General features: G+C 39.0%; 2 protein-coding genes across 3 annotated transcripts in view; both read left to right on the forward strand.

Annotated features, from left to right (window-relative positions):
• The window catches only part of LOC145655803 (solute carrier family 12 member 1-like), a 40723-nt gene extending 32901 nt beyond the window's left edge, over positions 1-7822 (forward strand). Inside the window, exons 22-26 of one of the 2 annotated variants that reach the window (XM_081709276.1) lie at positions 3857-3968; positions 4303-4389; positions 4497-4632; positions 4842-4909; positions 5399-7822. In XM_081709276.1, the coding sequence (XP_081565402.1) occupies positions 3857-3968; positions 4303-4389; positions 4497-4632; positions 4842-4909; positions 5399-5534 (539 nt within the window). In that variant the 3' untranslated portion in view covers positions 5535-7822. The remainder of the gene's footprint in view (positions 1-3856; positions 3969-4302; positions 4390-4496; positions 4633-4841; positions 4910-5398) is intronic. The other variant, XM_081709277.1, reaches the window with a different exon arrangement.
• A 6308-nt stretch (positions 7823-14130) lies between these two features.
• Positions 14131-16434, forward strand: LOC113577299 (deoxyuridine 5'-triphosphate nucleotidohydrolase). The gene is made up of 7 exons (XM_027009873.3): positions 14131-14414; positions 14659-14821; positions 14930-15021; positions 15170-15214; positions 15418-15492; positions 15572-15642; positions 16308-16434. Exons 1-7 carry the CDS (start codon positions 14306-14308, stop codon positions 16362-16364), a joined length of 612 nt encoding a protein of 203 aa, XP_026865674.2. The 5' UTR covers positions 14131-14305; the 3' UTR covers positions 16365-16434.
• The last annotated feature ends 971 nt before the right edge of the window (positions 16435-17405 follow it).

Genomic DNA, 17405 nt, shown 5'->3' on the forward strand with positions numbered 1-17405 from the left:
ATGGCGCGACTCCTGGCACGCCAGCCTATCAGGCTATGGCCAAATGGCGAGGCCAGAGGACTGAGCGACCCAACACGGACCAGCACGAGTTGGACAGAGGGGAGGAAGACAGGGACCAGGATGACAACAGACACAGGGATGGACACACTGACGGCTACAGGCACAGACACATAGGGAGATAAAGTGACAGACACATTAAGTGTGACTGGGACAGCTACATGAATAAAATTAAACAAAGGGTTGTCAACAAGTCCAGGGAAGCTGGCAGGAGCCCCAGCCTGTCCCCCTGTCGCCGGCTGGGTTGAAGTTCGACTATGCTGTGGGGGATTGCTCTTCACCATGTTGGGTGGCAGCGGCTTCTCTGGCTTTGAGGCAGACGCTTCAGAAAGCGCACCAGCTGTTTTGCCTGTCTCTGGGGTGGGCACTGGTGACGCCTCCTTTAGGCTTGCGTGTAGGCACGCGAGCCCTGGGGCTGTGTGCCTTAGGTGAGGGAGTGTCCTCAAATGATGGCACCACCTCTCTGCAAGTCACGCGGGGCAATTTGCTGAATCTATTGCACCGTGCCTTGGGTGGAGCCTTGGGTGCCGGAGGCTCGTCGCTCTTGGAATCTGCCGACCACATGTCCATCACAGAAGGGGTATCCTCATGGAGGGCCTCCTCTACCTCCATAACGGGATCCTCCAAATGGTTGACCTCTGAGTCTGACCAGAGGCTGACGTCCTGATACTCCTCACTCTGCTCATACCCCCCGTAGTCTTCCCAGTAGTCCCAATATGGATAGGAGGACCCCATAGAGTCCGACCCTGGAAACCGGTTGCCATCGTAACAGTTCCGGTAGTCCATTGTGGGTCTGTAGGACTCCACCGAGTCTGACCCTGTGCTACTCTCAGGGCCCCTCCAAAGGTTTCCAGGAGCACTCTCCCCTGTGGAGAGTGCCCAAGACTATGGGGGGTTTCCCTGTAAGGGCTGGGGGGGAACGGTTACGCGCTTTCTTGCCCTTCTTTTTGCTCATCTTTCCTGGCATCCTTTGGCCATCAGTGTTTCTGTAATGCGAGGAGGCTTGGCAGGATGCACAGACGAGCCGTGTGACACAAAACAACATTTATTTATACACACGAAAGAGAACATAATGCTTAGGCTATCACAAGATTAAACACTGATGATATTCATATTTAAACAAGACTCATACACTAACAACACAACGAGGAGCAGGTGTGAAACACAGGGAGGGCGTGGCCATACGGATGAAAGAACCTCACACACACACACAAACACACACAGGGAGATGTTTGGAAGGAGTAAATGACAAAGCACTTATCCAGAGCGACTGCCAAATGCTGTAAATGTAAATGTAAAATGTACTCATTTATAGAAAATAAGATAATTATAACAGATTTTTCCCAGAACTCCAGTATCATTTTATGTTAAATGTGGCTGATCTTTTATGTTGATAGTATTGCCACACAGACTGGATCTCATAAGGCTTGTTTGACTTAATGTGGCACTATGCAGACAGATTGATGCCAGGCTTGGTACAGTGCATGCTGATTAGTTTTTAACCAGATTTGCATCGGCATCACTAATGTGTCACAATGGCATATGCCATTAACCATTTATTATTATTAGGAGTTTAATCATCTATAGAGTATTCTATAGTGTATTCCATAGTGTATCATCTATAGTGTAATACAAACATATGTTCGCACTTTGTGACATTCCGTGATCATGCTTTGACCACTATCATGATGAAGTAGGATGCCTGATATTAAACAGTAGGCTAACCGACTTATAATATCAAATCATATTAACATTTCCTTTTTTTATTTAGCTTTAGTTCAACACTGCTTATTCATAAAATAACACAGTGGGTGGCTATTATCAAAGTAAATGTTATCATGGTCAAAATGGGAAAAAAAAAAGTGCCCTTATATTCGTCAATAAAATTAAAGATTTATGAGAAACTTTTAAAATATAACTTAACAGACATACCACCCTGTAAAACCTCGTTTCAGGGAGTTCAGCAATTCAGCAACCCCTCCAACAACCCCTCTCCCTCACAAGAAGTTACATACATGTAGTAGAATTTACTTGAAGCTACCAGAAATGTCACTATTAGAAGGCTTTAGGTAAGTAAATGCCAATAGTATCCAGCATAAATGAACACTTCAACACTTCTGAGCTTTTGAATAAGCTCAAAAATGCCTTTTTCACAGGTTATAACAGAATATTTAATAACATTGCAATTCTCACAGCATTAAAATAACTTGATTTATTTCTACTGGTCATTTTTAGTAAGTAAAATGTGCCAGAATCTTTACAGACATGGGAGCAAGCAGTCCATAATAGGTTGGGGGGTGTCTTGGAGCCTGGTACATGGGGGCACCTTCCTCTAGTCCAGCAAGGTCAGGCTTATTGATGGAGGCCCAGCATTAATATATTGACTCTATGTGATACCAGCCCATATATACAGCCACCTTTTGCTAACGAGATGGACAGAGTTAGTAGTATGGGTTGATTATTCCCTCGGAAATACTGATGGGGAAAGGATTCACAATGCTTTGACTGACAAGAGCCTAATGAAGTTACCATTCTCTCTGTGCACCTGTGATGTTATGTCTTCAGCACATTCCATTGCAAGTGGCTCTTTGTATGTGTTTGTCTACAACTCTCAATTTATCTCTACGGAAGATTAAATTCTGTCTCAGAACAGCATTCTTTTAATGACGACAACAACAACAACAACAATAATACATTAGACATATATGGCACTTTTCAGTAACCCAAATACACAAAATGTATTTGTGCCACAATAGGTTCCACTACACGCTTGGAGAGGGAGGGATGGAGGGAGTATTCAGTTGGCTGCAATTTGCAACCTCACCATTAGATGCCACTAATCTTACACACTGCCCTTTTTAGTATAACAACAATTGTTACAATTTCCCAATATTGTGAATTATATTTGTATCTTACTAGCTATGTCATGTGAATGAACTTACTATTATAGTTATAATGGTTATAAACAACATAAATGTAAAAATAATTTATATGATGGTAAATGACATCTGGACAGAAGCAGTAACTGTGGAGGCACATTGATGAGGACATGGGGCTCACGAATGGGGGTGTAGAAGGGATGGTGTGATCCGTGGGGATGGTGTTAGGGAATATAGGGTCAGAACTGCATATCTGTGAAGCTCTCTTCTTTTAACTTACATTATGTGGCATTTATGTTAGTAGTCAAAGTCATGACATTGAATCAGTGAGACTGGACGAGTGCAAGGATATAAAAATGCTAATGAGATAGGATTTCAGCCTGACTCTTTTTCCTTTGTTAACATCAGTGCCAAAACATGATACCAATGATGTGTGCAATAAGCATAACTAAATCAACACACTTAGTGTCTGAAAATAATTACTTAATCATGGTACACAAATCTTTAGTACTAACATTGGAATATCTTCTTTGCTGGTCTACCTGTCATCTTGGGATGATGAATGATAGATGACATGCATCTATCTATATTTTGTGGGGTTTTTATTTTTTATTTATTTGTGTTTGTTTTTTAACTGCTGAACTCTTGTTTAGGTTGCCACATCTGTGTTCAGGTAAGTGCACAAGCATAGACTGCTGAACCGAGCAACCCAAGCAAGCCGTGCATTGTCCTATCGCTATCTCTTTCTCTGTTACATTAGTATGATGCATTTTATTTTTATTTCTAATGTATTTTATTTTTATTTTTAATATATTTGATTTTTATTCCTTTATGTGGTAGTGTCAACTATCCTTATGTAATAATTTATGTTCTGCTTTGTAATCTCTGTTGTAATGAGGGAATCTCTGTGCCATCTGCAGGTTTGACTCTGCTCCTGCCATACATTCTGACCACAAGAAAGAAGTGGAGGGAGTGTAAACTGCGTATATTTATAGCAGGGCAGCCTGGCCACTTAGAACAGGACAAAGAGGAGTATGTGAACCCAGACTCATATCAAAATCAAAATCAAAATCAAAATCAAAATCAATTTATATAGCGCTTTTTACAACAGATGTTGTCACATCAACTCTGATGAAAAATCAACAGTAGCCTTGTATATACCACAAATACATTTTAATGCTTTAATACTTTAAACTTTAACCTGAACAGAGACACAAAACTGACAGCAGCCCCTACTAATACCTACAAAAAGTAATTTGCTAAAACAGCAACGTTAATAAAAGTTAATTTAATTGTACTTATTATTGTGTTTTATTGTCTTAGGTGCAGACATGGGTGTCTGATCCTCTGTATTTATATGTTTCAGAATGCAGTCTCTGCTGAAGAAATTCAGAATAAAATGTACTGACATCACTGTCATTGCAGACTTCAACATTCGACCATCGTCAGAAAAGTAATCAGCTAACAAAGATGCATGCATATGATAAGAGGCCAGTATGGATGTAACTATCTGCCCTCTATTTTTTCCACATCTCATCTACTGTGTGTGTACTTTCACAGCTGGAAGCTGTTTGAGGACATGATTGAGCCATACCGTCTGCATGAGGGTTCCAAGGACACAGCACAAGCAGAGGCTCTAAGGAAAGAGCACCCCTGGAAGATCACAGATGCGGAACTGGATCGTTTTGAGGACAAGGTAAAATAAATGATTAATGAATGAATAAATCAGTCAACCAATGGTATAGATGCACGCACAGATAAATGAACGAATGACTGAGAAAATGGTTGGATTAATTGATGCATGAATGCATAAATAAATGAACGAAAGAACAAAATGTGTACTGTACACTCCTATACTGTGTATACTGTATTCAAGATGACATGAGCTGCATTATCTTACTGCAGACGAGCCTCCAGTTACGACTGAATGAGCTGCTGCAGGAGAGTTCTAGAGCAGCTAAACTCATCATAGTGTGAGTGAAAGCACCATCCTTACCCATCTTATTCGCTTCATACATTGGTCATATTGACCCAACACCTGTCTCACCATACAGTGTCTACACACTCTTACTCTTGTTTCACTGTCATCTGAGTCATACCTGCACACATACATACCAAATACTCTACAGGGATGGCCCAGTCATCTGGCTATCCCTGCAGGTGTCATTAGGGCTGGCCCAGTTCCTGAATAGCTCTACTGATGTTTGGTATAGTAGGTCAAGCAAGTTGCTAGCAACAAGGTCATGGTTTAATTCTCAGAGAGCGCACACACTGCCATAATCATAAATAAAGTTGTTCTGGATAAGAGCATCTGCCAAATGCTGTAAATATAGAAGTGTACCATGACTGCACAAGGTCTAACATCATGGTCTCTGGTAATAACTTTTAAACTGTGGTTATGGCGGGCATATGGATTGTAGTGTACACTCCAGAGGATTATGCAGTTTTTGTGTGCTTTGCAGGAGTATGCCAATTGCCCGGAAGGGCTCTGTTTCAGACCACCTGTATATGGCCTGGCTGGAGGCCCTCACCAAAAATGTCCCTCCCACTCTGCTGGTCCGTGGGAACCACAAGAGTGTGCTGACCTTCTACTCCTAATCCTGCTCTGGCGCTATACTCATCCACACACAACAAATTGACACTAACCAATCTAAACCTGAGAACACAGTGTGTAATGTTCATTGATAACGGTCTGCTACCTAATCCCAGTAAGACTGTTACTTCATCTGGATTATATAAAATGTAAGACTTGGCAAGGGCACTGTCACATAAATTATGTAGAATATGGGGGAATCTGGGGAGAAAGCCATTTAAAAGCAAAGGAATTATAGAGTGACTCATATTTGGTATTATATGCTTTTTGAAAAATAATGTTAACTGCATGTATCTGAAGTGCTCAATTTGTCATCAGATCTGTCAACACAATGTAGCTAGTAAAATACAGTTGAATCATAACATTCATTCCATGGAGTTCTAAAGTTCCAAGATCATTATTTCTCATTTCATTAATTCATTGCTTCCATAGCAACAACTGGCAATGCAAACAGATGTCATTATTACAATGTACATTAGTATTAAAATGCCTTGCCACTGAAAATTACAAATATTTAATTTTGATTGTCCATACGAGTTTAATGAAACGAATTTTTTTCCCCCATCCATCTGTCTTGCAGGAGATACAATAGAACTCATATAGAGAGATCTTTATATACACACACACACAAACACACACACACAATGTTTTAATGAAACAATGATTGAACTCATTTCTATGGGCCATTATATTTATAGTGAATATGCTGTTATTTTGGTGTAATTAACAAAATAAAAATGTAAATACGACTAACAGTATTAATATATGGATTTTTATGCAGATTCTTTGATTACTTTTGTTGTTAAACTCATGTACTCCACAGCTATAAACAGTAGAGGAAATAAATAGAAATGTAACCAGTGGTAATGTTATTGCTGTTTGTTAAAGGTACAGAACAAGGACAGGATTGTGAAATTAGCTCGATTGTGAAGAGCAGCAATACTGAACATGAAGTTAAGGCAAAGTTAAGTAGCAGGAATTTGCCATAATAGTCTTTTTTTCATGTGACTATTCAGGTTTTTTCAGGTCTGAATCTGGTCTTCAGAAGTTTTGGAAGTCCTGTAGTTAAAGGATATGTTAGAGTTAAATGATGTTTATTTAATGATTATTTAGTGAATTAACATAATTTGTTGATTGAATAAATAATAATAATAAAGATGAATAATATATAATAAATAAACAATACTCTAAACAAATAATAGTTTAATAATTTGAAAATAATAATTTGCTGCAATAATTTGTTCTGCAAACAATCATTTGTCAAATTTCAAAAATCAATAATCAAATAAGCATTTATGACTATTCCAGTTTTCCACAATAATTAGCATGAAAAATAGAAGTGCATTTCAAATATGAGCTATCAGAAAATAAAACAAAATGGCTGATACTTTACACCTAACAGTTAGTAGGGTGCTACTTCAGATACAACTTTAGACTCTAAGCAAGAACACCTCTATTCTGAGGTGTGTCAACCAATACTGACCAGAAATGACTTTGCTTGAGCTACCGAAGTTGTCAGCTAACAAAGGTGTCTACGTGCAATATTACAATGTCAAAAGTTTGACTAAAAAATGAAACTTGTAGACATAAGAGATAATCCTAGTGAAATTCATAGGAAAAGTTCAAATTTGATACAGATTTCATTGCAACATTTGTTCAGATGAATTCTGTTCCCACGTCTCCTCTGGCACTGTACATGTGCGAAATCTTTTTACTTTTTTACTCAAGGAGTTGTTGGTTCATTATGTTATTACTACTTCTTTGTATTTAAAACAATTTATATTTGTCTTTCTTGTTCTGACTATCTATTGTTGGTTTATGTTTTTTTTTCTTCAATACAGTAGTTTGTATGTAGAACACATAATGCTGAACACAAAACAGTAATTAACATTGTACATTTAAAAACTACTTAAGACTATTGATTCTTTCCATGTGATTTTCAGTAGGCCTCGGGTTGGTGAGGTCAGTGTATGAAAATTATTATTAATATTGAGGGTAACTATTTGAATACATTGGGACCACTTGAAATCTTATTGAGATTGGAAAAAAATACTTACATATGAATTAGTGGTCACAGCCTGTCAAGTAACATGACTGTAAAGCTGAGTCTGAAGAACACCTGGGAGTTGTATGTGAAGATGTAGCCTACATTGTAACACTGAAAAAGACAGAAGTGGACTTAAAAGTGTTTGTGTGATTTAGACTGATGTTACATACTGACTTTGTTCATCTGAATAATTACCTTACTTTGTTTTAATCAAAATATTTATTTTAGTTGAATAAAACCAGTTAAAATGCTAGCCACCGCATGAAGAATTTCTTTAATTGTTTTTACACTGTGCACTTAATTTGTGCATGTTTTTGCCTTTTCCTAAGCCACCGATTTCCAGTTCTGGTCCTGGAATACACCATGGGCCTGAATACACTTTGCCCTGAACATTTCAATCTTTTTTCTTGTTCTATCACACCTTTCCAAATGACTTGTGAAACCTAAACTGTGCAGGGATGGCTATCTAGCACAGTGGTTAAGGGGCTGGTTCAAGCCCCACAACTACCAAGCTGCTACTCTTGGGCCCCTGAGCAAGGCCCTTAACTCTCAAGTTGTACTCACTCATAATTGTAGGTCACTCTGGAGAAAAGTGTCAGGTAAATGTCTTGTGTGGTAGATGTTTCTGATAAAAAGGTCAAAGAATGCAGGTACAAGGTATGTGGATCTAATAAAGTACACACCATAACAGAATTAACATGTACTCAGATATACCCATATAAATATAGAATTCACAAAGCACAAATGTTACTGAAATGAACCAAGAATTATAATAATTTTATTTTTAACTTTTTGAGTCCATATGTATTATAGCAAGATCTATTTAACTTAAGTGGGCTTGTGTGCTAAAAAATAGATTATGCTACATGAACACAATTGCTTTCTTTAAGTTTTATTTTCATAGAGCTAACATAGGGAGTCCAAGAATACATGAGCACCCACAAACAAAAGCACATGAAGGCAAACAGGGGAAGCAGGCTCTAACAAAGAGGCTAGGTATTACATAAACAGACTTAGATAAACAAACAATGGTTCCACTTACATATAGAAACTAGACTTCCAATGAACAGGTAAGGGCTTTCATAAACATACATACAATGAACAGCCAAGACACTGGGAACAAGACAGGGTGAAAGGCTAGAAATGAGGAACAGGTGAAAGTAATAACAGGTGTGGAAAACCAAATGAGGAGTGGAGAAAATGAAACTAAGGAATGCAACCAAAATACACAAGACAGGGAAAATGTGGAACATGGAAGCTAGGAGGGACCAACTGTGACATTAACACATTGTAGCCTATATTTAATAAGCGATGATAAGTTTAGTATTTCACAATTTGCTCTTTGGAACATATAGTAAATAAAACAGAAATAATGTCAATGCAACTGGAGAACATGCACACAAAAAAAGAAATAAATAAACTGTTAAAAATAAGAGAACGACATCTTTTCTCCTTTTTACTATTTCTTAAAATAACAAGAAAATTTTTAAAAAGTACAATAAAACGCCTAAACGGATATGCAAAAAAACCTTAGCAGATGCTTCTTTCAGTGACACTTGTTTCCACATTCCTTGGTAGCGCAAAAACGTCCCACCTGCTGGTCTCCACCCACTTGTGGTGAGATTCTTTCCTACTTGTTGGTTTCCCCCGACTTGTGGTGTGAGTCCTCCCACTTGCTGGTCTGATGTGCAGAGATACATATTTGGGCTTAATCGGTGTATGTGGGTTAAAGGTTGGCTTTTTGCTTCCTTTTAGATTACATTCGATTCTTTATTGTCATTGTACTATATATACAAAGAAATCAAGGTACTCTACTTGGCAGAGCTCTTATAGTAAAATGATAAAACACTACAGAATATAGAACTAAAACTTTTTTTCCTTTTGCCTTCAGAACTTCCTTAATTATTTGTGGCACAGATTCAACAAGGTGCTGCAGTGCTGCAAACATTCCTCTGAAATTCTGGTCCATATTGGTAAGACAGCATCACAGAGTTGCATATCTATTGGCTGCACATCCATGATGCAAATCTCCCATTCCACCACATCCCAAAGGTGCTCTATTGGATTGGGATCTAGTGACTAAGTCTATTTGAATACAGTGAACTCATTTTGATGTTCAAGAAACCTGTTTGAGATGATTTGGGCTTCTTTATCCTGCTGTAAGTAGCCATCAGAAGATGGGTACACTGTGATCATAAAAGGATTGACATGGTCAACAGCAATACTCGGGTAGGCTGTGGTGTTTAAATGTTGCTAAAATGATATTAAAAGGGTGCCCAAACTGCCAAGAAAATATCTACCACATTATTACATCATCATGACCAGCCTGAACCCTTGATACAATGCAGGATGGATCAATGCTTTCATGCTGCTTACCCCAAATTCTGACCATCTGAATGTCGCAGTAGGAATCAAAACTGATCAGACCGGGCAACGTTTTTCCAGACTTCTGTTGTCCAATTTTGTTGCACCTGTGTGAATTATAGCCTCAGTTGCCTGTTCTTAGCTGGCAATCGGTGTGGTCTTCTAACACTGTAGCCCATCTGCTTCAAGGTTCGATGTGTTGTGTATTCAGAGATGCTCTTCTGCATGTCTCAGTTAAATTGAGTTACCGTTGCCTTCCTATCAGCTCGCACCAGTTTGGTCATTTTCCTCTGGCCTCTGGCACCAACCAGGCATTTTCGTCCAGAGAACTGCCCTCCACTATCCACTATCACTATTTTCTCTTTTACAGACCATGCGCTGTAAACCCTAGAGATGGTTGTGCGTGAAAATCCCAGTAGAGCCGCAGTTTCTGAAATACTCAGACCAGCCTTTATAGCACCAACAAACATGCCATGTTCAAAGTCACTTAAATCACTTTTCTTCCTCATTCTGATGCTCAGTTTGAACTTCAGCAGGTCACCTAAATGCATTGTTGTTTCCAGGTAATTGGCTGATTAGATATTTGTGTTAAGCAACAGGTGTTCATAATAAAGTGGCCAGTGATATATCACAACTCAGAAGGTCAAAAGATTTTTTACAATTAATATTGCACATATATTTACAGAATAAGTATTTTACAGAATGGCACAATATGGCAGTTATTTCACAGGATATAGGGTAGCTACTGCAAAATGACTATTGCACATAGACAGTTATTGCACAGTACAAGGGTAATTCCTTTAGTGCAGAGGTTAGTACAGTGTCTAGAGTTCAGTTCTTTTAGTGCCAAGTTCAGTGTGGTGATAACCTTGTGGTAGTAACGGTTCACTATTCGTGTAGTGCATGCTTTGATGGACTTGTATTTTTTATCAATTTCCTGAGGGAAGAAAATATCTGTAATTATCTTCCAGGGCATGCAGATGTGTTGGAGATCTTCAATAGCAGCTGTGGTGAGAGGTTGGCTTTCCTAAGTGTTCTTACAAAGTAAAGCCACTGCTATGCCTTCTTTGTCAGAGAGTTTATGTTGGCTGACCATGTGAGATCTTCAGAAAAGTGCATGCTAAAGAACCTGAAGCTGGAGACTTTTGCTAGTGGATACGCTGATGCCACCATCTCAGAAAGAACTCACCTAGCATAGACCCACTGGAGTAACTGAGGCTCTACATCTTTACTAGATACTTGGACTAAAAATAACATCATAAAAATATGGACTGGTACTAGCTGGCCTGGCCAATGGTGGATAAGTTCCCTCTTGGTCTTGGTCCTGGTCCTCCCAAGGACTCTTCCTAAATCCCACCTTTTTTTCTTGCTCATTTAGGGATCTATACCCATACATTTTTAAAACTGTGTTGTGATGATGTGTGTTGTAAAAAGCACCACATAAATAAATTTGACTTCTCCCTTCATTTATGTACAGCGGAAGAGTGGACATCCTGTCTCTTCCTAAAGTCAATGATGAGCTCTGTTGTTGTTTTTTTTGGTGTTGAATGGCAAGTTATTATCTGAGCAGCAAATTGTTAGCTGCTGCACCTCCTCCCAGTAAGCTCACTCATCACCCTCAGTGATCAGGCCTATAATTGTCATGTCATCTGCAAATTTCATAATTGTATTTTGTATTGTGGATTGATATACAGTCTTATGTTTACAGGGAGTACAGTCTTGTGGAGCCCCTGTACTGAATATCGAGGTGGAGGAGTGATGGGGCCACATCAAGACTGACTATGGCCAGTCTGTTAGAAAGAGACAGATGTTGTGTTTGAGGCCTAGGTTGGACAGCTTAGAGACCAACCTGCTGAGCATGATGCTGTTAAATATGGAGCTGTAACCAACAAACAACAGCTGTGCGTATGCTCCCCGTTGTTCTAGATGGAGCAGTACAGTAGGTAGAGCAGTGGCAATGGCATGATCTATTTGCCCTGTAGACATAGTGATGTGGATCCAGAGTTGGTGGAAGTGCAGACTTGGTGCATTTGAAGACCAGTCTCTTTGGCCACTTTATAATTATTGGTATAAATATGACTAGCCTATAGTCAATGGGGCAAGTTATGGCTGTCTACTTAGGGACTGGCACAATTTCAGATGATTTTAGGCAAGTAGAGACAGTGCACTGTGCTAGAGGTAGACTGAAGATCTTAGTAAGCACTCTGGCTAAATCAGTGGCACAGTCTCTCAGAACCCATCCTGAAATTTCATCCAGTTCTGCCATTTTATCTATGTTGATACTACAGAGTGTGTGTGTAACCTGTTATTTGTATGGTGAGTAAATCTGGCTGCTGAAGGCTGGAGTTGTGTGAATTATAGTCTGTGCTCTCTTCACCTTATTGTGACCAAAGAAGTGACCGAGCTGTTCTGTCAGCTCGGCACTACTACTTATAGTCATGCTGGTGTTGCCCTTCTAATTTGTGATGTGCTGTATACCTTGTCAGACATGCTGTGAGTCTGAGTTATTAAAGTGGTTCTTCATTCTGTTTGTAAGCTACTTTGCCATCTCTGATGCCATTCTTCAGTTTGGACCTAGTTGCACTGTATAGCTCCATGTTGCTGCACCGGAAAGCCACGTTGCAGACTTTTAACAGGAGTTGGATTTAATCATCCATGGTTTGTTATTTGGAAAAACATGGCTACATTTTGTAACTGTGATGTTGTCTACACAATGTTTTTATATACAACAGAACAGTTGAAGTGTAGGTGTTTATGTCCTCATCCACAAATAAATCCAATCAGTGTAGCTAAAACAGTCTTGTAGCTGTTCAGATGACTCCACAGACAAGTATTCTCGCTAAGCTAAATTTATTTTGTGTGTAAATCAGCTTGCAATTAAACACATATGGTAATGCTTTGCTTACAAGGTATTATTGGCAGCGGTTTTAATGTTCAGTGAGAAGCTTTTCCTCCAGTTTCAGTGTCTGTGTATCTGAACAGCTATATTTAATGTCTCAGTTCTGATTTTAAATTGGGCTACCTTTAAATAGTGACTGTATAAATGCCTAGTTCCTTAAAGACATGCACTGTTTGCATGTTAAAGTATTATTAGATTTCTTGATTGACAGATTGATTGGTGTATCGTGGAAGTCCCACAACCTTGGTAAAATTGTGTATAAGGACTTGAAACATTTGGAACTTCTGTTTCAGACACAAAAACTTGCTAGGTAGCTATATTAATAATTAATATTATTCTTATTAATATAATTAATAATACCGTAAGGAGTTAGCATCACTGTTTTATGCTAGTTACTGATCTCCGTTATTCCAGTTTAACTCTGAAGTTTGTTTAGAAAGTGATTTCCCTGTAATACATTGAAGCTGCCATGCATTTATACCCTACTGTTTTGCATTTAATGTGTCTCTGCTTTGCAATATCAATTAACAAGCTTCTATATACAACATCCTATACACTTGAACATAGAGGGAACAGGGATACCCAATACTACAGAAAATAGGGCCACCCTATGTATTAAAAATACCAAAATTTCATCCATACACATTTATAATAAGAATACAGTGGGGGGAAGGATTTAACCAGGTATCCCTGTTTCCTATTTGAGTGTGATAGGACGTTGTATATGGAAGCTTGTTTATTGAAATTGCTAAGCAGAGAAACATTACTATATCACACATTACTATTTCTACATAACAGCAGAAATCACGTTTCTACACTTGGTCTCAGTGCAAAACAAAGTGGGACAACGGAGAGGAGTAGCTAGCATAAAACGGAGATGAGGTTGTGGGACATCCTGTGTAAACTACTCGAATCAATAAATCTGCCAGTCAAGAAAAACTAATAATATATTAACATGTGAACAATATTTGTCTCAGAAGAACAACCAATAAAAAATGACCTCGGTCATTATACATGTAGGTTAGCTGTTAAGATACACAGAATCCGAAAGCACGATTGTCCGACTAATTAAGATCTCTGCTAGTAATACCTTCTATACAGTATGCGTTTAATCACAATCTGTTTTACACGGGAAGTAAACTGAGTTTAGTGGGAAGAACAGGGGGGAAAAAAGCTAACGTTTAACTCACATACACCTTCAAAGCCTGTCAGCAGAGCGTCTGACGCTGAGATTTCGCACATACACAGACGAAGGCATATGACGCTGCAATTTTGCACATGCGCAGTGCTAGAGTAAACAGGGACCCGAATTCACTGTAACACCTGATTTAGTCAACGTATAAAACTGGGAAATTACTAGGATTTCTACCCGTGTTGTCAAGCTCAATTAAAGCAATTAAAAGCTCAGTTTGGAAATTCGCATAAGTGACTTTACTCCATAGTAGCCTAGATTAGTTCGCGAGACGATGTTTTCAGTATGTTCCTGCTGGTGCGCATCATTTTTGACGGCTACAAAGAGGGGAAATCGTAACTTATACAGACTCGTGCAGAGTGTTGGTTCTATCTCGACAAGCGGTACCTTGCTGTTCAACTTTCTGTTGCTATTTAGTTTGCTATTGAATCCCAGGATTTGCCTCAAAACAAAATGACGTATTAGAGACATTTCATTGGTTCTCGAGAAGAGGCGGCATTTGAAATTCGTGTTGGCGCGAAAAAGGGAGTTGTTTTGGTTAAATTAGCTAGGTTAGTTAGTTACTAGCTGTCACTTATTTTTAGATTGAATTTTAAAGTTCATTCAAATTTTAACGTTCATTTACAGGCAGAATGCCCTGCTCAGAAATTATAGCAGTCTCTCCTATGAAGAGGACTAAAACTGAAGTGGGCACTAACGACAAAGTTGTACTAAAATTCGCCAAAATCTCAGAGCACGCCACCACTCCGACTAGAGGATCTGCAAAAGCCGCTGGATACGACCTATACAGGTAGGCAGGAGAGCTGTATAAAAAGTTAGAAACACGTAAAATACTGTTTAAAATTGCTAATCAATGAGCACCAGTTCGCCCACCCTACTAAAATTGATTTGTTTTCAGCGCCTATGATTATACTATTGGCCCTATGGATAAAGCCATTGTGCTGACCGATATCCAGATTGCTGTACCTACTGGATGCTATGGCCGAGTAGGTAAGTTAGCTAACCTAATGCTTCCCTGTCAGTAAATTCAATCGCCTTTGCGCCTTTGAAAGGCGCCATATACTTAGTTGAACTTAGTGTTTAGGCCCTTCTTAATATTACTAATCTATTACCATTGTTTGTTCTTACATTTTTTAAGCCCCACGCTCTGGTCTCGCAGCAAATCACTTCATCGATGTCGGTGGTAAGTAAGTTAGCGTTATGTTAACGTTTCTTTAGTTGAACTGTTGAATACTAATACTAAAGTATTAGTATTCAATTTGCAATTATGGATGGGTCGCATAGGTATAGCTAGGTGCTGAGAACTAGGATGTACATTTGCTAGGATGGCTAAGCTAACTAATAAAACTACGATGGCTGGCTAATACCCTTAACGTTTCTGTGAAGCTGGTGTGGTGGACGAGGACTACAGGGGGAATCTTGGTGTGGTTCTTTTTAACTTCAGCAAGTCGGCGTTTGAAGGTATTTGACCTCGACATCGAATAAAAATGGTTAAATAAGGTTATGTACATTTTAACATCTGCTTTATTTCTCTGTGCAGTGAAAAAAGGAGATAGAGTTGCTCAGCTAGTCTGTGAAAGAATTTTTTACCCTGAGCTGCTGGAGCTAGAGGTAAATGCCTATGAACTGTTGCAGCTAAAACCTATTGCACTTGCACTGTATAAGGACTCTTCCAGAACATTTTAAACGGTTTGTAACATGTGACCATGGTCTTATGGATTAATAACCTAGTGCTTACCCCAATGTATAGCCACATATTGTAAAATGTTAAGTTATTTTAAAATGTCAGTAATGCTCACCACTACCCAAATGTGTCGAGGCCTTCTGAGGACCTTGATTTTTTTTGTTAGATTGGACAAGGTATCAAACTCAGTTTAGGTAATGAGCAACATTACGCTGACGAGCAGTTAAGCAATAATCAATAACAAAAACTAGTACATTAATAGCTTTTCAACATTTATCTAAAATCTACACTTTAAGTAGACAAATGAGCTTGTATCAAATACAAAATGTCTGAGAAGACTGCAATGTCACCCCAAGTTCTTTTTAATGAATATTTTCTCAGTAGCCTTTAACTTGGACCTGAGCCTATTGCTCTATTTTGCCCCCTAGTGGAATGAATGATTGCCCCCCCCTTTTCTGAGAGTTGGTACTCTCTATAAAGGAAGAGTGCATAGAGCTGCAAGAGAATTGACCTTCTGAAGTGGGTTGATGATTTAGCCTAAGGTGCTGTTTATGTATGCCCCAGTTGTTAACTATAATGCTCTACTTTTCAGACTCTGGAAGAGACTAAGCGAGGCTCTGGGGGATTTGGCTCCACTGGGAAAAACTAGTTTGGCTGCTCTTATGCAAATATTTTAATGTAGTACTTTTAAAGTGAATAAAACATTGTAACAAAAATCATCCCACTTTTCTACTTACTCTGCTTCAGTAATGGTAATGAGTTAGATTGGTATTGATTGATAATGTTTACAGAAATGGGGAGTTGCATTGTAGGAAATTCTAACAATAACCCTCTTTTATTCCTTCAGAATAATATTTGCAATGCAAGCTCCCTCCACAAAGACTGGGTGAAAAGACCTTTCTTTCGTGCCAGTTAGAGAGTAAAAGCACCAGCTAACCCACTTTTGTGCAGCAGGGTTAATTCCCCAGGTGGAATTAAATTTAGTTATCAATTGCCAGTTAGTACATCTACATTTATGGCATTTAGCTGACGGTTTTTATCCAAAGCGACTTACAACTAGGTATGAATACCACCTTTGAGCATTTGAGGGTCAAGGGCCTTGCTCAGGGGCCCACAGTGGCAAATTGCCAGTGGTGGGGCTTGAACTGGTAGCCAAGTTGATTACCTTAACCACTGCACTAGCACTGCCCTTCTGCTAATAATCCTTATTTTTCCTCTGTGCAGCACTAGCCAGACAAATTGCTCCCTAATGCAGGTCCACAGACTGCATTAAGCCAGACACAGAACAAGAGCTGTGCAGGGCTGACGGTGACTAATTTCAACATGAAACTGCTCATAAGTAACACAAATCAGTCAGATGGTAGGATCAGACACCTTGTTAATGGCATGTAGAAAATCCCAGTGAGTGACGGTGGAGATCACAGGTTGTAAACAACTCCCAAGAGGTCACCTCATCAGTCACAAAGTGACCAGTCCATACAGCAATGGCTATTGCATCTAAGCCTGTATAGGGGAAGAACAAGAAAGATGGACAGAAAAGGGAAATCAAGAAAAAAGGGACATAAACACACTTTTCACCACTAGTTATAATTGGTGCCCCCTTAATATTTCGAACATCTTTTACAAGACTAACATGTATCCACTGAGGCATTTCCTTTGTTAACATAGCTGTCCTTTTGACAGCAATCAC

Source organism: Electrophorus electricus, unplaced genomic scaffold (genome assembly GCF_041902795.1).
Source record: "Electrophorus electricus isolate QZ-2024a unplaced genomic scaffold, ASM4190279v1 Scaffold35, whole genome shotgun sequence".
Taxonomy (NCBI): Eukaryota; Metazoa; Chordata; class Actinopteri; order Gymnotiformes; family Gymnotidae; genus Electrophorus; species Electrophorus electricus.

What these genes read in the sequence shown, in the direction of transcription:
- LOC113577299 (XM_027009873.3), top strand. Translation starts at nt 14,306, where the DNA reads ATGTTTTCAGTATGTTCCTGCTGGTGCGCATCATTTTTGACGGCTACA. An exon ending in TGGATGCTATGGCCGAGTAG is followed by an intron (nt 15,022 to 15,169) that starts GTAAGTTAGCTA and finishes ACATTTTTTAAG; the next exon opens with CCCCACGCTCTGGTCTCGCA. An exon ending in CAGCAAGTCGGCGTTTGAAG is followed by an intron (nt 15,493 to 15,571) that starts GTATTTGACCTC and finishes TTCTCTGTGCAG; the next exon opens with TGAAAAAAGGAGATAGAGTT.